Genomic DNA, 26063 nt, shown 5'->3' with positions numbered 1-26063 from the left:
GTGCAAAATCAGGAGTAAACCTTGAGTGCCTAGGTGTGGCTTCAAAATAAAATATAAACAAACAAATAAATATGGGCAAATCTGTGTTTCAATAACACTTTTTTTTTTTTTCACAAAAATAGGCTGAGGGGAAGATTTGACCCATGTGCTTTATAGTTGGCCAAATCTTTATTCTAAATCTATATCTTTGAATTTTTTGTTTGTTTGCTTGTTTGTTTTTGGGCCACACCCAGTGACACTCAGGGGATACTCCTGGCCATGTGCTCAGAAATAGCTCCTGGCTTGGGAGACCATCCGGGACACCAGGGATCAAACCAAGGCCCATCCTGGGTTTGCGGCATGCAAGGCAAGTGCCCTACTGCTTCACTACAGCTCTAGCCCCTTAAAAAGAAACCAATTCCATCATATATTTTGAGAGAATTAATAATCTTTTCTTAAGGTCTTTAGGAGGGTGTTGGCTAAAATGACCTTAAAACTTCCTATCCTGTTTTGCAGTTCTGTGATTTGAAGCTTATAGAGAGAAATTTTATATCCAAAAGCATCAGTGCAGTTGGTTGAACACTAATTGCAGTCACCCCTTTAAAAGGCAAAATTTAGCAACTTTAGAAATATGACTACTGGTTACTTACCCAACTGCCCATTACCCAACATCCTTTTCTCCTTTAGACCCTCTTAATGACAAAATCAGTTTTAATTTAAGAGGAAGATCTATGCTTAGCTAAAATATCTAATTTTCCACACTCCTTACAAAAAGTACTTGAGCTTCAACAAAAGCTGTTGATTTTAGGACAAGAGATGAAATATCACTGTGTTGTGGGTAAATTACTTGAAGGGAGCTGATTCTAATTTAATACTTAGTACCCATATGGTCGTCCAAGCACTACAACGATTGATTCCTGAGTTCAGAGTCAGGAGTAAGCACTGAGCACTAGCTGTGGCCTCCTAAAACACAACAAAGTATTTTTTTAATTAAAAAATAAAAGTAGGGGCCGGAGAAATAGCATGGAGGTATGGCATTTGACTTTCATGCAGGAGGTCATCGGTTCGAATCCTGGCATCCCATATGGTCCCCGGTGCCTGCCAGGAGCAATTTCTGAGCCTGGAGCCAGGAATAACCCCTGGGCACTGCCGGGTGTGACCCAAAAACTACACATACACACACAAAAATAAATAAATAAAAGTAAATTCCAGATCCAATTTTTGCCCTTAGTTATTTTGTCCTAAAAAGGAATTAGGCTTTTATTGCTGATATTTTTTAGTATTTTTTAGGACTGCTACGATAAAGCCACATGTTTCAGAAGAAACTAAAAGCTGTAAGAAGATAAGGTGCTAGACTCCCTTATAGCCCTTATTACTGATATCTTTAGCTAAAATACTACCTATATTTATTTTATAAAAGTAATAGGATCTGAATTTAATATTATGGTAGTCTACACTCATTCATTTCTCATTTCAGTCTCTGCCTCTATCTTAATGATAAAAGACAGTTCTGTTTCTGAATAGTATTAAGGTAGAAAATTAAAAAATATTTTTAAAAATATTTAAAAAATAAACACACACTTTCTTTCCTTGGTTTGCAAGTATCTTAAGATTAAATACTTGTGTCTGATCTCAGCAAGAGTTCCTGACCATAAATTAGGGTATAAAAGAATGAGGGGGCATAAAGAATAAATTGAAAGGACTTTAAAAATCAGTAACATGTAAGATTGTTCAATAAATTGCTCTTAAAAAAACAGCTGGATATTTGGGTCAGAGTGCAATGGCTCAAGTTCTCTTTAGGAACTGAATGGGGAGGAGGCAACCAGGAAGGAAGCAGGCAGCTGGGAGGAAAGACTGCAGAGAAGATAATAACTTACCAAATAAAGACCACATCATAACAGCAATCACACAATCTTCTAGGTCTGAGATTAGCCATGGGGTTCTCATAAGTTTCTTTTTAAGAATTGGGGCCAGTGGCAAAAGACATTAATTTTCTAAAACTTTCCTGTAAGAAATACTATCTATTCTCTTGATTCCTATAAATAAGTAAATGAAAGATCTTTTAAGATCTTGGTCTGATGTTGGTATGTGTTTGGGAATACTAGATATAAAAATAAACCCAGAAAAATATTGTGAATAGTTCCCTTCGACACCTCTGTAAGTCTTTGTTCTAGTATTTGGAAGTATTTCTAAAAGACCTATTTTTGTAAAATTACTTAAGTAAATTTTGGCATGAATAACATTTTAAAATATAATCAACTCATATTCCAATATGAATATAGCATATAATTTAGCATATGACTTTTCTCTAAGAAACTGGTGATCATTTGAAATCCTGTTACATTAAGAAAATGTCAGAATTTTCCTGGTTTAGCTAGCTTATTTACTTTGCTTTTCATACTGAATTTATTCTTCATGGTCTACTATTGTGGAGTTGCCCAGAGAGATTCAGAATCCCATAAAGTGTAAAAATTTTAAGAAATGTTATTAGCTGGTGACTGCACAGGGTCTGAGACCCAAATCATTTAGCCTCGTTAGCTTGTATCACTAGCTAGGCCTTATATAGGGCTTTTGCCTGAAGATGTCATAAACTATGTAGCTTTGTTACAGAAGTAGGTGACTGACATAAGTGTTACAGTCTGTTGTTATCTGTGGTATGTTTTTGTCTGGTCTATGGCTGTTTGAAAATTGTTACATTTTCATATATTGGAAAGTCATACTGTGTTTTCCAGAAAAAAAAAAAGAAATGGCTGAGTTATAACATAGTGGTGAGTATTCCAACACACTTCAAAAGGTTCCTAATTCAATTGTCCTACTACCCTCTGTTCATAAATATAAAATTCAACAAACTCCCTGGAAATCCATCTTTAAATATACTGTTGTGTGACCCCAATTATACCCAAATGCACTATTATATTCTCTAATATCCTCCCCTGTTCAGTCTTCTAGTTCTGGAGGACAGTAGTGCCATTAGAGAAGCCTGTCTAGCCTCTTTAGAATGCAATTATTTTAGATCCTATTAAACTATTCATATAATCAACTGTTTATGAAAACTGTAAGTTTAATTAATTTTCATTTCATTGTTTCAAAAATGTTATATCTCTCCAAGCCTGTACTATTTTCTGCAGATAAGTCATGGGAATTATTATTCTTATATAATAAGTGTGTTTTTATAATTCTGAAAATAGAGAGGTTAGAATTGAAAGTAATTTTGACTTCTAATTCTAATTCACCCTGAAAAGTATTTCCATTTCTCATAAGCCAATAACTTCCTTATCATGCATTAATTTTTTCACATAAAAAGTCACTAAAAATAACTATGTGATAGACTATTGTCTGTATTCATAGACAATTTAATAATGCTTAAAAAGGCACTTCAGGTACTTTTGATATATCAGGTTTCATGAAAATAAATAAACTTTGCATTTAAACCAAATAAAGTTAATCTTAGTTATTATCATAATTTTAGAGTATGAGGACTCTTTATTTCCTGAGAAGTAATAGATCCAGGATAATTTTCTCTATTGACATTTGAGGACTTTCAGGAAATCCTGGGCATTGGAAAGGAAAGCATGGAGATGTGTCTGGGATCTGTATTTTGAGTACCGTATTTTTCGGCATATAAAACGACTTTTGAAACAAAAAATGTCAACTGAATCAGGGGTCGTTTTATATGCTGAGTATATTCCAAAAAATGTTCCAATATGCCGGTAAACAAAAATTGTCTGAATATTGCCACAAAACGCATTTTCCAACTCAACCCTGCACAAATCACTGCAAGGCTGCTCGGACCACCCTCTCTAACTCAGCCAATCCGAGCAGGCTTTTTATGCATGCAAATTAGACAATGTTCTGGACCCGAATCTACACTGTCAAAAGCCTTGCTCAGATTGGCCAGAGTCAGAGAGGAAGTCTATGACAGTTTAACCTTTGAACCTTTGCTTGTTGTGATTGGCTCACTGTGGTACATGAGCACAGGAACACATGCAGCACATGCAGCACAAGCAGCACATGCAGCACAGGAATGTTCTGTCTGATACAGTGAATATAGGCCTAAACCTATGTTTTAACTGCAAAATTAGGGGTTGTCTTATACGCCGGCAAATACAGTATATAAATATGTGCCTTTCCCTTAAATAGAAAGCTATTCTCAGGTTACTTCAGATCAAAAATACATTTTCACATAAACTATATTTCATGCTGTCTTGGATGTTGAAATATCCCCCTAACAAGCCTTAAAACAGTTGTATCTTTAGTTCTGGCTTTATTCTAAGCACTAGGTTCAGGTAAGAAATCAGTCCAGAAATGAAATTAATAAAAAAAAAAAAACACTAGATTTTTTTGATAAAGCACAGTATTCTAGCTATTTATGTTTAAAGGAGAGTCACTTTTATTATGGAAGAATACTTCAGAGTAACTTAGCACTTGTGAAGAAGGGAATGGTGATTTATTAGTCCCAGACTTATTTCTACTCCCACATGCTAGCTTGCTTGTTGCATTCCCTGGAGCAGGGTATTCTTCCAGAGGGAATTCCATGGAAATTCACCTTGGTTAAGCCCATATTCTAGCTTCTTAAATTGGAGTCTTAGAAGCTAGAGTTATCTTCTATAATTTTTGAAACCATTGGCCAAACAAACTGAAATGAAGGTAAATAAATTGGAATATATCATGTTTATATTTTGTATTCCAAAAGCTTCGAAGAAGCTTTTGCACACCAAAGGAAACACAGACTACAAAAGGATATTTGTCCACCATTCATTGGTTAAAAGGTTAATATTCAAGTTATCTAATACACTAATAGAACTCTACATCAAATAAGTAAAAATGTTAAAATAAAACAACCCTATCAAAAGTGAGGGAAGAAATGAACAGAAACCATCTCAAAGAAAAGACATACAAGTAACCAAAAGGTATATTTAAAAAATGCTGTGAATCACTAATAATCAGGAAAATGCAAATCAAAAGACTATTGAATTATCATCACAACAGTGAGACTCAAACACTCTACAAAGAATATAAACAACCAGCAATGGCAAGAATATAGGGAAAAAAAGAGACCCTCACTGACTGGTGGTGTGAAAATCAACTGGAGCATTCATTTTGGAAAACAGTTTAGACACTTCTCAAAAACAAACAAACAGACAAACAAACTAGGTATTGAGACATTCCATAGTCACCATCATGTAAGAAATGACTCAACTTTTCCATTGCACCACTTATCTCCAAATAGATGCAAGCGAAACCATTAAAATTCATGGATACATCAGTATTTTGGCTGAAAGATATGGGGTGCCCTCAGGAGAAGAGTGAGCTGAGTCCTCCCATTTAGCAGGACTGCCCTGCTAAATTTCCCAACTTCATTATTAACTAATCTCTGCATAGATGTCCAGCTGATGAAAAATTCCAAGTACACCAGATTTTTATAGTTTTTTTGTTTTTCTTTTGATTTTGTTTATTTTTGGACCACACCTGACTGAGCTCAGTGGCTACTTCTTGCTCTGCACTCAGAAATTGCTCCAGACAGGCTGGGAGGACAATATGGGATACCAGAGATTGAACTGTGTCGAGCATGTGCGGTCCACAAGATCTGGACGAAAAACTTTGGGGTCTTCATGGAATAGGGCTGACCAGCCTCATCTCCCCAACAATGCAGTCCATACAGCACACCCACTTTGCACGATTTCCACCATGTAAACAACAGTCCAGCTTTACAGTTTCCCAACTACTCTTGATAAAGAAGCAAGCCAAGCTCCTAAAATAGGTACACCAGTCTTTAGGCTGAAAACTCTGCGGTATCCTCAGCAGGGGGTTGGGCTGTGTATCTGACCTCCCAAAATCCCCAGAAACTGCACGCATACCCCACATACATGCAAATTATAGAACTTTATTGCTTCACAATTAATCCCTGAAAAGACAACCAAGCCAGTGAAAATTATATGTACAATTTTTTTCTTGATGAGAACTCTGGAGTCTTTTAAGAGTGGGCCTGGCAGCCTCCCCTGATACCTACTACTGCTGGAAACCCCAGAAGCCATACCCACATCCTATAGCAACCACAATGGAAACAAGGCTCAGCTTTACAGCTTCACCACTAATCTTGGAAAAGAGAAAAGCCAACCCACAAAAACTTATCCACTCACTTGTATAGATCCTATGTGGCCACAGGACTCCTCCACATTCCACAATAATTAACAGCCCAGTAGGAGCACACCACATTACATGGGAAAGTAGAATAGAAGCCAAAGAAAACTCCATCAAAAAAAGCACACAACACAGAAGGCATAAAGGGCAATAAACAGTTTAATAAATATTCAGGCAATGACTTTAATGAGTCCATTGTGAGTTATAACAATTTTCACAAATTTTCTTCACCGAAGGTTTTTTTAATAATTTTTATTTTGAACAAAGTGGATTACAAATCTTTGACAGTAATATTTTAGGTACATAGTGACATTGAATCAGGGGCATTCCCACCACCAATGTTGTCTCTCTCCACCCCTGTTCCCACCATACATCCCATATCCCCCTCCTTTGTCCCCAGGGTGCTAGTATAAGTGGTCCCCTCTGTGTCTAGCTTGTTGTAGATTGAGTATAGATTCTGTTGTAGTTTGCTTTGGATTTGGTGTTTAAGTCTGATCATTTTTTATTTCTACTCGATGTTCATACTACTTTTTGGTCTTGGTATCCTCCATTATTTTCCCCTCATTATGTGAGACAGATGGTTCAAATTATGTGGTTGTGTATAAAGGAAAGAAAAAATAAAGAAAAGGGGGGGATCAAACAAGTAAAGAACAGAAGGAGTACTTCTAGAGGCTATAAATATCAATTTAAGAAAAGAAAGGGAAAAAGGAAGAAAAACATAACAACAATATAAACAATACAAGGAAAATAAAACACAAAGCACCACAGCAATAAAGACAACAACTAAACAATAACCACGGTCCTGAAATAAAACCAAAACACAGCACAAAACCAAAACAAAACAAAACAAAACCAGCAACCAAGCAACAACAATTACAAAAACATTAATTTGTGCTACTTTTTTTTTGCATAGGCACAGTAACTATTGGGGAGATTAGAAAGAGAATTCCCTTGGCCTAAGAGATACAGGGTTTCTCAGCCCTTGAAGTATACTGTCATGGGTATACATGTACAGGCTCTGTACAGGCTCTTTTACTCTCCCCTAGGTCCTTTTGTGGTTTCTGGAAACATTCTGCTCAGTCGTGGATGAGAAAATGAGGCCTCTGTAACTAGAGATCTTGGTATTTGCACAGGTAATAGAATGGAGCCTAGGATGGATTCTTTCTTTATGGTTCTAGAAGTTTGTTGCATCACTGTTGTTTTATTCAGTCTTCTGTAGTTGATGGTCTTGATTTTTGCATTGATCCTAGGATGAAGCCTAGGATAGAGTCTTTCATTATGTTTCCAGAAGTTCTGCTCAGTTGCAGTTGTCTAAGTCAGATCTCTGGAATTAGGGACCTTAGTTGTTACATAGATTGTAGGCCAAATCCTAGACTAGGGTCTTTTTTATTGGTTCCAGGATATGTTCTGCCCAGTCATGGTTGTCACAGTCAGTTGTCTATAGTTAGTGAACTTGGTTTTTGCACAGATCAAAGGATGACGTGTCTTCTGATTTCATCCTATTGTTAGGTGGTGAGGTAAGACAGACTGCTCTTAGACCAAGTTGTCAGGATGTCATATCAAAACTGGCATATGTTGGTATCAGAGTAGTATTAAGAATGCCCCAGAGGGAGTTTGGTTCCTGGAGTTGTTGTGGAGAACTGTGTTGGTTCTGTGCCTGAGATCTAGGGTTTGGGATTGGACGGTCACTGTCTAATCACATGGAGTCTAAGTTGGGACCACATGACCTATGTTCAAGATGGGAGGTGCCCCTGCATTGTAAAATGTATGAGTTCTTATCTTAGCCATGTTGTTGTAACAAGCAAAGGAAATAAATATTTTGTGTCTGCTAAGGGACAGACAGGGTGGTGGGTGGGAAACTGATGATAATTGGGGAGAGATTGGTCACACTTATCACAGTGGACACACTGATAACAAGATTGATTTTGGAACATTGAATGCCCAAAGCAATTGTGTTATAAACAACTTTTTAAATGATGATGTTCAAATAAAGTTAACAATTCAATTCAAAAAGTTTGGTTTGAGCTTCTATACGACCCAACAATTCCACTTCAAGGCTTAAACCCCAAGGATCCAAAAATTTAAATTAGAAAAGACAGCTGAACTTCTATGTTAATTTCAACACTATTCACAATAGTTAAAATCTGGAACTCAAATTTTCAAGATTAGATAAATGGATTAGAAACTTTGGTACATAGATAGTACTACAATCCTTGGCTTAAAGAAAAATATGAAATCATGCGACTTGCAACCAAATAAATTATAGTTAAGAGTATCATATTGAGTCACACAAACTCAAATTTCTTGGAGTCAACTTAACTAAAGAGTTAAAGGACCTGTAAAAAAAAAAAACCTACAAAAGCCTCCTTCAAAAATTAAGAGAGGACACAAGAAAATGGAGACACATGCCCTGCTCATAGATTGGCAGGATTAACATAATTAAAATAGCAATACTCCCAAAAGCATTGTACAGATTTAATGCAATCCCTTCAAAGATACACATAACATTCTTCAAAGAAGTGGATTGGATACTCCTGAAAATACACCCATGAATAACCAAAGCAATTCTTGGGAAAAGAAATATGGGACACATTACTTTTTCCAATTTTAAATTGTACTACAAAGCAATAGTTACTGAAAGAGCATGGTAATGGAGTAAAGACTGACCCTCGGATCAGTGAAATAGACGTTTTTAATATTGAGACAATGTTCCCCAGACATGCAATCAATTAATTTTTGATAAAGGAAGAAAAAAGTCCAAAATGGGGAAATGAAAGCCTCTTCAAGAAGTGGTGTTGACACAACTGTTAGCCACTTCCAAAAAAAAAAAAAAAAAAAAAAAAAAAAAACCTCAGACCTCCATTTAATGCACAAAGGTCAAATTCAAATGGATTAAAGACCTGCATATCAAAGCCCAAACCATAACATATATAGAGCAACACTTTTGTACAACAGTCCATGACACTGAGACTGAAGGCATCTTTAAGGAGAAACAGCACTCTCCAAATGAGTGGAAGCATAAACAGTTGGGACTGTATTAAGCTGAGAAGCTTCTGCACCTCAAATAAAATATTGCCTAGGTACAAAAAGCACCCACAGAATGGGAGAAACTATTCATTCAATACCCACGAAATAGGGGGTTAATATAGAAAATATACAAGGTACTGACAGAACATAAAAAGAAAAAACATCTAACCTTATCAAAAAATGGTGAGAAGAAATGAACAGACACTTCCTCAAAGAAGAAATACAATGGCCAAAAATGCTCCACATCACTAACCACCAGGAAGATGTAAATCAAAACAAATACGAGGTACCATCTCACGACATAAAAACTGCCACACATCACAAAGAACAAGAACAATCTGTGATGGCAGGGATGTAGAGAGAAAGGAACTCATTCACTGATGGTGGCAATGCCATCTAGTCCAGCCTTTATGGAAAACATTATGGAGATTTCTCAAAACACTGGAAATTGGACTACAGTATGATCCAGCTATACCATTCCTAGGAACACAAAAATAGAATTAAAAATTCTAGGAATTCAAAAACCCCTTCATCACACCTATATTCATTGCAGCACTATTTACAATAGCCATACTCTGGAAAAAAACAAGATTCCCTTCAACATATGAATGGCTAAAGAAACTAACATATACACAATGTAATATTATGCAGCCATCAGAAGAGATGAAGTAATGAAATTTTTCTATACATGGATGGACATGGAATCTATTATGCTGAGTGAAATAAATCAGAGGGAGAGAGATAGACACAGAATAGTTTCACTCATCAATGGGTGCTTAGAAAAATTAAAGATATTATTGAAATAATGCCCCAAGACAATAGAGATGAGGATCAGAAATGGTAAGTGCAGTTAGGGAAATAACTAAACAAACAACTATCATTACAATGTAAATGAGTGAGAGAAGTAGAATGCCTGTCTCGAATACAGGTATGGGTAGGGGAAAGGGAGGGGCATTGGTGGTGGGAATGTTGTACTGGTTAAGGGGGTGTTCTTTACATGATTGAAACCCAACTACTATCATGTTTGTAATCATGGTGCTTAAACAAATATTTTATTTTAAAAAAGTGCATACTGTTTCACTAATTTGCAAATGATCAGAATCTTCTCCAAAACCAGAAAGTACCTTATAATTATGTTTCAACTCTTCACATATCAGTAACTATGTTCTAATAAAACTGAAAAAAAAATTTTTGGTGGGGGCACACCTGGCAGTGCTCAGGGGTTACACCTGGCTCTACGCTCAGAAATCGCTCCTGGCAAGCTTGGGGGACCATATGGGATGCCGGGATTCCAACCACCGTCCTTCTGCATGCAAGGCAAGCGCCCCACCTCCATGCTATGCCTCCGGCCCTTAAAACTGAAATTTGAAAAATTGTATCATATTGAGTGAAGTTGAAAGGAGAGAGATATACACAAGATTATATCTCTTAGCTACAGATTATGATGAAACACAATAAGGGAATAAAAAAAGCCCAAAGGTAACAAAAACTAAGAATGAATCTTTAGTATGAAGCTGGATGGAGAATAAGGGTGAGGAATATTATGACAATGATGGAGGATCATATACACCTGAGTGGAGAATATGCTATGTCTGAAACCTACTAATGACAGTTTGCAAAACATGGTAAAAAGGAATAGTTCATCTCACTCACTCTACTTGTAAATCTACCAAATCATATGAAAATAAAATGAAATACCACCATCACCACTACCAACAATAATAATTATCGTAAGTAAAATAATGTGGATACTTCCGAGACTAATAAAAGTGTTTTACACAATTCTAGCATATTTTCATTGTTTTTGGCAGGGTGGGGTCATGTACAGAGGTTCTCCTGGATCACTCTTGGAGAGAATCATATATGGTGCCAAGGTTCAAACTCTGGTCAGCTGTAAGCAAGTCAAGCACCCAGTATGATGTATATCTTACCCATATTGTTTCTCAGAGTAGATAATACCTGTTACAATTATTGGTAAATCTCTATAAATGTCTTTCTTTTTTTTTTTTTTGTTTTTGTTTTTTTTTGTTTTTGTTTTTGGGCCATATCCAGTGACACTCAGGGGTTACTTTTGGCTAAGCACTCAGAAATCTCTCCTGCCTTGAGAGACCATATGGAATGCCAGGAGATTGAACCGCGGTCTGTCCTAGGCTAGCTCGCGCAAGGCAGACACCTTACCGCTTGCGCCACTGCTTCAGCCCCTATTTTTAAAAAATTAGTTCTGGAGTAAGCAATGATTCTAAACTAGATTTTAATTTCACAGATTGAAACTTTATAAATGTCTATAGTTTTACATAAAATCTTCTGATTGGTACTTTCTTTAATGAGAATTAACATTTTTTATACCTAATGTTCTTTTTGTGGTCTCTCTTTCAATGTGGGTCAAGTCATTTAACCTTTCAGATGTCTGTGTCTTCATCTCAAACAAGGTTAATAGCTTTGACCTTTTTGCATTGAGGTTTTTCTCTGCTGTGAAGAAAGACATTCATGCTGCAAAGTGCCCTAGGATCTATGCGTAAAAGTACAGAAGTACAGAAATGGAAGGAGTTATTTTATTTCTTAGAGGAAAGCGTGGATACACTTGAGCAAATTCATTTCACATGTGCGTTCTGCTTCAGTGCAGTTGAGCAGAGAATGGTTACTGGAGTGGACAGATGTTCACACACATGTTCCAATTGGTAAGAGATCATATCGGGAGTATTGCTATTCTAAACACATAGAGACTCACTGACCTGATCAATTTGTCTCCCACATTTATTTATTCACAGTTGAATTCCACTTGCAATGCATGTGCCATGCATACTAGGTGGAAGGTAGGGACATGAATATTGCAAGGTTTCTGTTATTTAAAAACGAACTAGGAGAAAATTAAACTCCAAACATTACATAAATGTATTTTAGAAAATATAGCTTTTAAATATTATTAACTCATTATAGATGGAAAAGAAAATGCATTGTGGAAGGCAGAGGTGATACATTGATCTTGTTGTATTGCTTTTTTTATATGGGATAGTATAGTGGCTAGTAGTTTTATTGGTGAGTGGGGAGCAAGAGTAGACCATTGGTTATTTCTTTTTTTTAATTTATTTAAAAAATGAAGAATACAGGGCAGTTGGGAAAAAAAATGAAGACAAATAAGAACATAAATTTGTTTTCTTTATTTCCCTTTAGGAAATGCTAGATCTTCAGTTTATAAACACTCTGATTAAGATATTTATTAGAAATATCCTTAAGTTCAGCAAGTTTAAAGGAAATCAAACCAAATAAAATTAATATAAATTACAGCAAGCCATGCTTTAAAAAAGTTCACAGTTTCTTCAATTATTATATGATGTTTGACTTATTGCATTATAAATACCTCATTAAATTTAATTTATTCAAGACAATGATGTGCTTATCATATCCTCACTCTCCTCACTTCTTCCGACTAGTACCCTACTAACTAATATTGCGTTTAATTTTCATCTTCTTTACAGAGACATGTCTTCTTCCCTTTGGACAATGAAGAGAGTTCAAAGGACAATGTCAATTGCTTTGCTAGACTGCAATTAACTCTTCAGTTCTGTAAGGCTTTCCTACCACTGACAGGCATTATGCTGGTGGCCCCAGAAATACTGCCCAAGTATAACTTCTAAGCCTTCTGAGTATTGATTTGGAGTTCCTTTAACTATCTCTTTATGGCCACTCAAAGAAAAGGAAAAAAAATGACATGTACCATGTAAAACTTTCATGATGAAAACCACTCGTACTATTTTTAGTAAGAATCTGAACCAAAATGGCCAGATCAGTAGTATCCTGGGTAGGCCCTTGCTTACCCAAGTACAATCCTCAGTGTCACTTTTGATCATCTGATCTCCACCAGGACTAATCTCTGAATGCAGAGCCAGTAAAGTAGAGTGTCTTGAAAACCACCAGGGGGATGAAGGAGGAAGTGCACCTGAATGTGCTCAGGGTTTACTCTTGTTTTAGTGCTCAAGGGTCACTCCTGTCAGTACACATGGGGATTATCTCTGGTACTAGGTATTTAACCAAGGTAAGTTGCATACAGGGTAAGTTTCTTAACTATACCTGTACTTTCTGGCTCTGCCAAAAAATGGATTTCCTGTACCATGCTGTCATTTAAAATCCTCTGAAAATTAGACATTTTAAAAATTCTCTTTGTTGTGAACTGCTGCTCTTTCTAATATATCCCCCCAGTTAGGTTAAACTTCTCCCTTGTCAAACTTTTCCACCCCATTGATAAGCAAATTATTGAGCTTACTATACTTTAAGTATGAGACATTCTTTTGAAATTTATGTTGTTGAATAATTTAATAAGAGCTGATCTGCTATAAACCTGAAATAAATTTTATATTCTTATAGATTATTTAACATGTATAATACAGGGGCCGGAGAGATAGTATGGAGGTAAGGTGTTTGTCTTACACTCAGGAGGTCATTGGTTCGAATCCCGGCATCCCATATGGTCCCCGTGCCTGCCAGGAGCAATTTCTGAGCATGGAGCCAGGAATAACCCCTGAGCACTGCCAGGTGTGACCCAAAAACCACACAAAATTTTTTTTATAATACAGATAATTATAGTAAATGGCATGGCTTTATTCAATGGATTTGAAACAGTAGAACAAATGTAAAAACGTTGGGAAAAAGTTGAGATGTGAGAATGGCAATATTTTACCTCTAAATCCAGAAAGAATTCAAAATGGACATTACTCAATAGACAAGCTCTTGGAAAATTATTTTATAATAGGCATGATAACCTTGGTGTATCCATTTCCAGAAACATAGTACTTATTGCTAGAATTTGGTTGTAATTTGGTAGAGGGACATTCAAATTTTCATTTGTAATAGTGGATTTATCCTTTCTCCCCTAAATATTAAAGTTCTATTACTAGGTGTTAAACTTTTGACTTATTTTGTTCTCCATGTAATCTATTATTATAAAAAACTTTCTTATTGATATTAAATTATTTAATTATTTAATGATTCAAATTATTAAATGCTTTAAATTTTACTGTGATATGTTACTTCAGCTTTCTTTTGATATGGTTAGTGGCAAATAGAACTAATATTTCCTCCAGCACAATCTTTCTGCTCCCAAATGGTGAAATATTGCCGGCAGCGCTCAGGGGTTACTCCTGGCTCCATGCTCAGAAATCGCCCCTGGCAGGCTCGGGGGACCATATTGATGCTGGGACTCGAACCAACAACCCTACCTCCATGCTATCTCTCCAGCCCCGAAAATATTTTATTTAATTAACTGGCCTTTTGTTTATTTTTTGTATTTAATATATGCTTGGAATTTTGGGGATCTATTTTACCTTTAAATTACACTTAAAATTTTTTACATTTAATTTAATAGATTATATATTTTGATTTTAGTTTTCTTGTTTCTATGGATGTTTTTGAAGATGAGGTCTTTTGAGTCAAACCTGAGTGTTCAAGGCTTACTCCTGGCTCTAGGATCACTCATACTGGTCCCTGGGAGATCTTGTTATTTTAGAGACCAAACCAAAGTCTACTGCATTCAAAGAAATCATCTTAATGCCTGCCATTTCTCCATCCATATCTGTACTTTAGCACTTTTTTTTACTTTCCTTTGCCTTCTTATATGAGATGAATAAAATTATTTTATTTTTATAACATACCATTGGCTAGTATAACTAGTTCTTTTTTTTATTGTTTTAACAAATGGTGGAGGATACACTTTCGAAGGTTGGAATGCACCAGCAGTATTCAGGACTGACTACTGGTTCTGTGCTCAGGGAGCATTCCTGATAGTGCTCAGGGGATCATATATGGTGGGTGTTGATTGTAAAACTAGGAGTTCCCATATACAAGGCAAGAACTTAACCACCATTTAATTTTTCTGGAACCCATGGTGCACATTAAAAATTTAACCAGAATTTATCTTACATTATATTTATAGCATTTTCTGCATAGACCAATAATTTTGACATACTAGATCATTTATGTTAGACTCTTAGAATCATTTTATTTTACTTTCATCTTTTGATGCTTTTAATTCATTTTACAACTTTTTCTACCTTTTTTGATACTGTTCCTTAGTGTTATCATATGATTGTGCCATAATTGAATTTTTTGTTTTTCTTGTCTAAATTTATTTTACTTCATTTTTCTTCATATATTTCTTTATTGTATTACTTCATATATTTCTCAAGATATGTATTTTAATAGTAAAAACTTTATTTCTTCAAGTTTTATATTTCATTTCAGGAAATTTTAATTTTTTCACAATATTTTTATACTGGTCCCATAATTATTTGCAATCCTACTATTTTTTGTATAAAATGTCTTATCTCGCAACCTTTAAAAATTTAGATTTTTAAAAAATGTTTTTCTAAAAATAATTAGATTTATTTTCTGGTTTTGGAAAACTTTATGCAATTAGTCTTAGTGTGGTCTAGCGTGTATTCTGAATGTTTTGGGGGTATCTAAATTTATAGGTTTCAGGATATTTGTAAATGTTTCTTATGCATATTTAAAATCATATTGTATAGGTTAAGAGAGGCTAATGTTCAAATGTACTCTCAATTCTGTATCAAATCCAAACTTCAAAATATGTATTTAATTGTGACTATTTCTCATTTTTCAATTTATTCAATTGCACTGGGTATGCATAATGGCAGGTTCTGAAGTAGAAATTCAAGTAGGTAATGAGCAGCAACCGATTTGCATGTAAGCCAATTGTTTTAGAAAAAAAGAGTAATTAAAATAAGTGATTTGTTTCCTAACCCTTTTTTTTTCCTGAATACATTATAGAAATTTGACTTTAGATAATTTTCTCCTCTTCCATAATCCCCCAAAAAGGGTTAAAATCACATGTAAAGCTATAAACTAAATAACTCTTTACCAAAAGCAAACTCATTTTACCTGGTTAATTAATAATATCAATTTTCATAAATAAGAATGCTTTCTATGGAGGAAGGGAGTAAATAGGGGGCTGTAGGTATTCCTTCATTGCCACTCCTGTATTATCTATCCATTTGCATTTTCAAATCACACAGATGATTATGCTTGTATACCCAAGACAGTCCCAGTAAATATGGAGGACAGTTTTGCAGAATAGTCAAATAGTAATGTGTCAAGCTTTGATGTCTTAATGTAGTTGAAAAATAGATGTATTTTGGAACATTGCTGGGGAATATACTTTTATTATCTTTTTCCAGAGAATAACCACTAAACCTAGGACAAATTTTAATGAGGCAACTTGTAAATAGAAATAGTAACATACTTGTTTATAGACTCCTTCCATTTTCATTTGTCCACAGAGACTTAAAGAATTAAAGCAAAGGGAGTTTGCTCGGAATGTAGCTTCCAAGTCATGGAAAGATGAGAAAAAACAAGAAAAGGCACTGAAACGACTTCATCGACTGGCAGAATTAAGGCAACAGTCTGAATGGTAAGAATTATCCATGTTTTGTGTGGTTCTACACTCGTTAGCTGGTAGGAAGATTTCAATGATAAACTTACTTAGTTCCCATCATAATGTAAATAAATTGTGCTAATTAACATATATATCTAAAGGCAAATATCCCTAGTAGCTAAAAGTTTACACATTAATATTATTTGCATATTATATTTTCTTCCTAATATTATTAATTTAAGACACTCATAAAATGATCCATAAGTGAGTATAATATACAAGCACTTGTTCTATTTAGTTTACTTAAATTAACCTATAGATTATGGCTTTTTAGTCACTATTTTGTTCTGCAATAATAAGATTAAAACCATAAATAATAATACATTTTGTAGAAAAATAAATCTGCACATTTTTGTACAAACTTGAATTTTAATAAATAGCCTTATCATTGTCTATATTACAAACAAGATGTAATTAATGCAGTTACATTTACTACACCATGTAAATTTAAATTGATAATTATGATAACCATTACACTAATATAACTCTTGTAGCTTAAAAATGGTTTTATATATGAATGTAGCCATTTAATGTTTTGAAGTGAAAAGATTGTTACCTGGAATTCAATTAAACTTTGTGATTGTGATTCTGTACATATGAATCATAATGTAGAACACTAATGTAGCTAATTAATGAAACTGACAGCAAGCTGGTGAATTGTGAAATTTATAGTTCTATGCCAAAATTTAAATACTTGTGGTTTTAATGAAAAACAATATGAACAAAATTAGAAAACAAAGTTTCATTATGGTACCATGAAATATTAGACTTCACTATTGTTTCTAAGAAAATATTATCTTTTAGGTTCAATTAGGAGAAAAGTTTTAGTCAGTATTTTGCTTGCTTCTATTCATCTACTTGCAGCACTTCTATAGAATAGTTTTATAAACTAAGAAATATATAAATAATTAAATTAAAACATGTGAGATATTTGGTATCAAGTTAGAAAGTTTTTTTATTTAAAGACATAACTAACACATAGCTAATATGAGGTGCTGTATAATTATGCAAATAGGATATTCATTTTTCACAAAGGTTTTTACCAGCCAGCATCAATAATATGTGTTCTGAATATATTCTCAGTAAGTTGTCAGAAATCCTGACAACCTTGCCTTTGTCAAAAGGCAAAATAGGATGTAGAGAGGCTGGGATGTATTGCAGCATTTAAGGCACTACCATGCATTCAGCATGAGTTGGATTCCTCGAGGCTCTCATTAATGCCAGAGTGGTAATCTTTGAGTTAAACTTTGAGGGTAATCTTTGGGGATTGAAAATGCAACTGCAGGGGGCCGGGCGGTGGCGCTAAAGGTAAGGTGCCTGCCTTGCCTGTGCTAGCCTTGGACGGACCGTGGTTCGATCCCCCGGTGTCCCATATGGTCCCCCAAGCCAGGAGCAACTTCTGAGCACGTAGCCAGGAGTAACCCCTGAGTGTTACCGGGTGTGGCCCAAAAACCAAAAACCAAAAAAAAAAAAAAAAAAAGAAAATGCAACTGCAATTGTATTGAGGGTTTGAGTATCCTTGAGGGCTTGGAAATATAACTGCAGTTGCATTGACACAACAAACCAATGACCAAGAATCATCTTCAGGTTCTTTGGAATTCACATAATGATAAAATTCTAATAATAATCTCTTGATAATCACATGGATATCCCCTCCCCTCAAAATGGACTTAAGAATAATGGATGTCTTATCAGCTTGAAAAAAGAAAATCTCTAGAAGTTAATTCCTAGATGATAAATTATAGAATTTAATAAACCAAATTAAGACTTAGGACAACCTCACTGTAAAAAAACTCTCTCCATGGATGCTTTAAGGCCACACATCAAAAAATATAAATAGCTTTAGAAAAACTGATTGATTTTGTTATTATGAATTTGACACCTCTTAAATTTCTCTTAACCTGTTCCATAATTTTTTCAGAGAATCTGAAAAGCCTAAATTATAAATATGGTAATATGAGTATGACAGTTTTGTTAACATGTCTAAATTTAAAGAGTTGCCTACTAATTGTTCTCCAAAGGGAAATAAATTAGAAGGTCTAGTTTATTGGGTTAAAATTTTCCTTTTGGAAGGTATAGTTACTAATATATAAGCTTACCTGTGTTAGTGTCCTTTATTATAGTAGGCAATTTCTCTAGTTTCATATTATGAGAGAAATGGAAGTTTATTTTCTAAAAGGCAAAACCTAAATTAAGGTAATATATTTCAACATTTACCACCCACTATCTGCCCTCAATTGTTTACTTTGTAGAAATCACATAAAAGGAAATTGCCTAATATAATTGTTAGATCTTTTTATTTGGAGGAAGCTAAAATAAAGAATAAAAGTAAAATAAAATAATAAAAAGATTTACATGAATAATCCTCCCTCTGGATAACATTCATTTGTCATTTAGTCTCATAATGAAGTATTTTGAAATGAGTAGATTCTTTCCTAATGGAAAAAAAAGTGAAATGAAGCATATCAAGAATATTTTCAGAAACCCATCTTGGAATAGAAAATTAATTAATAAGAATGAGTAAATTTTACACATATAGTTTGTTTTAATAGTTATATATAAATATATAAAAATACAGAAACAGGAATTAGAGCAATAAAACAACAGGCTTGCTTGTCTTGCACTTGGCCATTTGAATCTCATATGGTTCCCAGAGAGCATAAGGAGTGATTCCTGAGCACAGAGCCAGCATGAATAATCCCTGAGCATCACCAGGTATGACCTAAACTTCCAAAACCAAATAATTTATTTAAAAGAAATAATACTAAAGAAAATTTTAGTGATGTATGAAATCATGAAAATATAACTATAAAATTAAACCTTAATATATCAGATGGTATAAACTTATATACATATGATGGACTAGAGTAATAAAAGAGAAATTAACAATTTCGAAGTTAATAAGTTATATTAATTTAAGATAGGAAACTTGAGCATTTAAATAGAAAATTTAAAGCATGAAAATAAGAGACAAAATATTAAAATTAGAGTAAAGTGCTTATGAAAATAAAATAACAAAAACAGATTGGATATTAAAGTGTGCATAAAATTAAGAACTAGTGGGACAAAATATAATGCAAAATCAATTAGTACATAGAATTTTAAAATATCTAAAGGAATATAAATGGAGAAATATTGTATGTTAGAGATATAAGTAACAAAATAAAACAGCAATAAAGAAAATAGCATTTGGCTAACATAAATTAAAATACAAAAATAAAAAAAACAATGACAGTAAGATAAGCAAAACCATTATGAGAAAAAACAGAGATTAACTAAAAATAGTAAAATAATCGCATCATAATCAAAACATGGGTTGACAAGATAAAATCTGTAAACTAGGCTTTTGGAATTATTTCTGTATTATTTTATTCATATTAATTTAGATTAATTAAAATTTCTATAGAAGACAACTTAATAATGAAGGTAAATTCCTTTGCAATCTAAAATAAGATACAGTAATGAAAAATAATCTCTTAGATTCTGAGGTATAATTCAGAACTGCATACGCTTCTTCTCTCCCCAGGCAACATAAATTTAGAAGGCCAAAATATTTGTCTATGTGCTGAAAAGAAATATTCCATAATTTCTACACTATTTGAGAGCATTCCTCTTTATTCCCCATATTGCATATGATACAATATCTCTATAAAACATGAAAATGTCACACAAAAATAGAAATGAGTAGAATGGTTGAGAGAAATGTTTTCAATATAAATAATTATAGAGAATACAAATATAGAAATTTATAAAGTAATTTGTGAGAATTAAGGTTAATGCCATAACTTTTTTTACTTCTGTTTTGGGATTATACACAGGTGTACTCAGGTTTCTCCTGGCTCTGTGCTCAGGAATCCTTATTGTGTGCTCATCTGACATATGTGGTCATAGGAATTTAACCACTGTCAGAAAAAAAGATTCAAATTTCTTATTTCTATTATCTCACCAACCTTTGAGAATACTGTTAATTGAAACTGCAAGCATTTTTTTCTAAAAAGTGGAATATTTGAAGTTATTGAGAATTGCTTGGTAACTTTTTTTAAAAATAAAGTCCTGATGGGTAGAGTAAACAGAGGATTGTACAAAGAAAATAGTGAATCAGAAAATAAAAATTTAAAATTTAATACTGTTTTTGGTAAATTATAGCAAAAGACATTGAGACCCCTAGACTAATATTTAGAATATTATTTATTAAACTGTACTTCTACCTCATATGATATTGTTAAACTGCATGTGACAATCATTAAAAGCGTTAGAAAATAAATTTTTATGTTATTATGAATAAGTATTTGATTAGTATGCTTATTTTATATACTTAGGTTTTTTTTTTTAAATAATCTCAAGTAAAAATGTTGTCACAGGGCCAGAGCAATAGATAGTACAGCAGCAGGGTTTTTGCCTTGCAAGCTGCTGACACAGGACAGACCCAGGTTAGGTTCCTAGCATCCAATATGGTCCCCAAAGCCTGCCAGGAGCGATTTCTAAGGGCAGAGCCAGGAGTAACCCTTGAGAGCTGCAGGGTGTGGCCCCCAAAAAGACAAACAAAACTTGTCACACAGAGAAAAAGTTTAAGAAGTCTTGGTCTCAAGCACTGACAAATAATTAGTTCTAATACATATTTTCATAAAAGTTAACAAATTTAGCATACAGTATTAAGGACAATAAATAGTTCTAGGAGAAAAGAAGAAATTCTCTACAGAATAAGAGAAGAAACTACTTTTTAAGCCTGTGATCTCTCTTGAACATGAATCTCTTTCTGTCTCTGTCTCTGTTTCTCCTCTCTCTCTCTCTCTCTCTCTTTCTCTCTCTCTCTCTCTCTCTCTCCTTTCTCTCTTCATTCTCATCTGCTTTATTGCATTCCAGAGGAACTTACGTTCTCTTTTGAACACATATTCATTAGTCATATTATTAATTGATACATATTATAATTAGTCTCTATAAAATAGATATGATGAACTATATAAGCATAGAGAAAAGTTTTTATTTAATTATACATAATTAAAAAATAGTAGTATGTGAGGCCAGAGATATAGTACAAAAATCAGGGCATTTCTTCTACTTGCAGCCAACTAAGGTTTTATCTCAGATACCCCATACTGCCTTCCAAAACCTCACCAGGAGTACTCTTTGAGTTCAGAGGTAAGAATAAGCCCTGAGGACAGCCAAGAGTTATTCAAAAACTAAACAATAGCATAAACTATCATAAAAAACAATACAATATTCATATATTGCTAAGACTTTAACATAATATGTCATTTTAATCATTTAAATATGTATTGTATTTTCAGTGTTTCTGGAAGTGGACCTTCATACAAAGCCCCCAGGGTAGCACTAGAAAAACAACTTCAACAAGGAATCTACCCAGTTAAAAATGGCAGAAAGAAATCCTGCATGAAGAGTACTCTTCAAGGGAAAAATCTCTCCAGGTGCATCTCCAATAAACAGAGGACCACTATGCCAAATCGACACGAGTTACAAAAAGATAGGCATTATTTGTTTGAAAACCAAGTACAACAAACATCTTCAGATTTTAGCAATGCAAATCACAGGACAGGTGTGTCATTTTCTTTTTCCAAAAAAGTACATCTAAAATTAGAATCTTCAGCATCCGTATTCAGTGAGAATCCAGAAGAAACTTATGATTGTAACAAGTCACCCATGTATAAAACTAAACAAACTGCAGAGAAATGCAAGTGCTGCAGGTTTGCAAATGAGAATACACACTTCACTAAAGAAAAAGATATAAACAACTCACCAAGCCATCTGGAAAGTGTTTTACACAATACCTTCACCATAAGCTCTCAAATTCTGCAAGACAAAAATGACTCTACTGATGAAACATCATTGGAAGATTCTCTTGGCATTCATGCTTCATTCTCTAAATCAAACATTCATCTTTCAGATGTGGATTTTACTCCTTCCAGAAAAGAAAAAGAAACTAGAAATACATTGAAGAATACTTCAGAAAAGGACATTAATTACTCATGCCAAGTAAAAGCTTCCTCCATCCCACCAAACATTTATAAGCACAATGATGCCAATATATTTGAATGTCTGGATGAATTTCCATCACCAGAGCCAAGTGAACAAAACAGTATGGTGCATCTGAATTTGAAATGTAGAGTGAATAATAGAGAAAAATCTTTGGATGAAACAGATAGAGTTAGCAAAAATGCTCCAAGGATTGTAAGGGAAACATTTCCCCATGATGTGAAATTTAAACCATTGCCTTTTCTCAATGTACAAAGCAAGGATGGCCATACCACTCTCCAATGGCCTACAGAACTTCTGCTTTTTACAAAAACTGAGCCCTGTATCTCTTATGGCTGCAATCCATTGTATTTTGATTTTAAGCTTTCTCGGAACACAAAGGATAGACGAAATCCAGAGGACTTAAAAACAGAAGTGACTAAAGATCCCTTGAATCTGAAGACAAGAGAGAGCAAAGTCTCAGGTTTAATCAAAGACCAACAGAAATTGATCCAAAAAGATAATCAGTTTCTGAAACCAAAGATAATGATAGATCATCCAGATTGGGAAAATTTCCAGAGAAAATATAATTTAGGTTGCAATGATTCTGAGTTGAATATGAGTAAACATCGTTTTAATGCATGTGATTTGGAAACAAAAAGTCCTGAAGTGCCTGCTTACCTTGATATCTCTCTAAAGAATTGTGTGGAAAACAATAATAACAGTGATGATGAATTTCAGAAGCCTGCCAGGAACCACTGGCAAAGCTGCCAGAGAGTAGTTATAAATGATACAAATGAAGGCCTGTCATTTTCTCCTTACATCTCTAGAACTAAAAAGCATAAACTTGTTTCCTATAATCCTAATTCGGATTTTGAAGATAGAGCTCAATTAACCTGGAATTCTAGTCTTTATACACTGGAAAGTCACAGTAATCATAAGAAAGACTTCAGTGTAATTTTGCATAGTAATCACATTGATATGTCCAACACAGCCTCTGAATGTGACAATCAGAGTTACAATGGCATTTCCAAGTTGACTTCAAACAGTAAATCTCGTCATTCAGACACAATCTCTAGGAGCACATCCAGCTTACAAAGTCCTTGCTCTGATCACAAGTCCAGTGATGATGATGACAGTAATTTTCTCTACTTTTCTAGGGAAGAATATAACTCAATTGAGCAGCACACAGGGAAACTCCAAAAGCACAATTGTTTCTACTTGTCTAAGGAGAGAGCAAAAGGTGACTGCTTGCAGATTGAAAGACAGAGAGAAAGAAACTGCAAGTTATGGTCATCGTTTAAAAATGAAAAATGTTCAAAATATAGATATGGGCACTGCAGAGAAAGAAACAAATTAGGCAAGATTCAACAGTTTTCAGGTCCTAAATCCAGGAGAATTTCCTATTATGATACTAACACACAGGTTACTTGTGTTGGCAACAGTAAAAAAACACTAAATTCCCAGGGACCTCAGCACAATGGATTAAGCTCAAGAGAAAGAATTTATTATTCAAACGAAAGCAAAAGTAGGCAAGAGTGTTTGGACAGCTCTCACGTTTGTGATCTGCAAAATGTAAAATCCATTAAGTGTAACTCTGGTAATATTAGTTGCCTTCTTAGGAACTGTTCCAGTAGCCCTTCAGAAGTAACAGAGTTGACCATTACAAAAGAAGAGAGAGCCCCCCTGACAGCCAGAAATCTTCTAGAAAGAATAAAAGCCAAGAAGTTTCAGAGACAATCAACTAATTTTGAGGTCTCAGAAAACAGTTGTAAAAATGAATCAGCAGCATATTCACAAATTCAAGGTACAGTTCAATATACATCACCGGGTTGTAATAGATCAGCACTGTTATTGTCTGATCAGATACAGAACTGGTGTAAAAGGCACGATAAAAGCAGAGCAAATAAAAGAACTATTGAAGATGATAAAGGCAAAAGCTCAAAGACAAATAATTTTACTGTTTTAGCAGACACTGGTTGTGATAACCATCTTTTTAAAGGTGTGATTCACATTGGATCAGAGTCTCAGCCACAGAACATGAACATGAAAAAGAACCCAACAACAAAAGAACACACAAGACCTCTACTTAGTGAAGTTCAACCATTTATTCAAAACTGTGATCCAGTATTAAATAATATAACTGGTGCTTTCCCTTCTAATAGACACACTGGTGTGACTGATTCAACAGAGACCAAAGAAAATCAAATAAATTTAGATTTACAGGATGTAAGTATGCATTTGAATTATGTAGAAGGGAATATAAACCCTTACCAGGACAGAACTATGCAAAGGCACAACAATGTAGAAGATGAATTAGACGTATGTCATAAATCTCTTTCCCCTCCTTTAATTCAACAGCCAATAACATTTTCTCCTGATGAAATAGATAAATATAAGCTCCTACAGCTACAAGCTCAGCAGCACATGCAGAAACAGCTCCTATCAAAAAATCTCCGAGTTTTGTCTAATGCAGGGCCAACTACCTTTTCTCCAGCCTCAGCTGTTCAGACAGTTCCAGTTCATCACCATACTTCTATCACCACCATCCACCACACTTTCCTGCAGCATTTTGCTGTTTCTGCTTCCATAAATGCCCATAGCAATCACCTCCCAATAGCTCAGTTACATCCTCTTTCACAGCCCCATTTTACCCCATTTCCATTTTCACCCCTGACTCCAACCATCCTCCCTACCCACCCAACTTTTGTAGCTGGTCACCCCCTACATTTGGTTACTACTACTCCCTTCCATCCACCTCATATTACACTTCAACCATTGCCTCCTGCAGCTATTCTCCCTGCCTTGTTTGGCCCTCATTTAAACCCAGCCACAACTTCTATCATCCATCTAAACCCTTTAATTCAACCCATCTTTCAAGGTCAGGATATTTGCCATCATTCTTGTTACAGTCAAATGCAACAGTTAAATGGAGTAAAAGAGGCCTTAAATGTGTCAGCACATTTGAACTAATAAATATTAGAGCCCCTTTGTGGCTAAACAAAATTGTCGCTACCTACAAAATGATATATTTTAATGGTCTATCTGCTTATTATAAGATTAAGTATATTAATATCAATTCAAAATTTCACCAATATACCATAAAAACTAAAATGTCAATATCAAAACAGAATCATCTAAACATTTTATTAACTTGTGAAAATAATAGAGAAAAGTAAATGTAATTTTAAGGAAAGATAGATAAAATGTGTTAAAGATCTATTTGGCAGATTTCTCACCTTAGCTAAAATTATAACAGAAAACATTCAGGCAGATCATTTATAAAGAAAATCAAATGGAACATAATATAGTTGTTTGCTAGGTGTTTGCTGAATGAGTGAATGAGTGGACATTTTGTTTTATTTTATCACAAATATGAAATGAAATGATAATTAAGATAATTGATGTGGTTAGCTATTGACTTTGATTCCAATAAATATGTTTTGATACACATAAATTCTCATAAAAATAAGATTTTTCTGAGTTATGCAGATTGAATATT

The 26063-nt window shown here is 34.3% G+C and overlaps 1 protein-coding gene across 1 annotated transcript in view; it reads left to right on the top strand.

The window, feature by feature from the left end:
- Window positions 1-25561, top strand: part of ZNF804B (zinc finger protein 804B) — a 572377-nt gene extending 546816 nt beyond the window's left edge. The window contains exons 3-4 of the mRNA XM_049768850.1: window positions 16437-16567; window positions 21880-25561. Coding sequence (XP_049624807.1) covers window positions 16437-16567; window positions 21880-25534 — 3786 coding nt within the window. The 3' untranslated portion in view covers window positions 25535-25561. The remainder of the gene's footprint in view (window positions 1-16436; window positions 16568-21879) is intronic.
- Window positions 25562-26063: the final 502 nt, after the last annotated feature.

This window comes from Suncus etruscus, chromosome 1 (genome assembly GCF_024139225.1).
Source record: "Suncus etruscus isolate mSunEtr1 chromosome 1, mSunEtr1.pri.cur, whole genome shotgun sequence".
Lineage (NCBI taxonomy): Eukaryota > Metazoa > Chordata > Mammalia > Eulipotyphla > Soricidae > Suncus > Suncus etruscus.
Note: the sequence above shows the minus strand (reverse complement) of the source record. Positions and strands in the feature narration are given on the sequence as shown.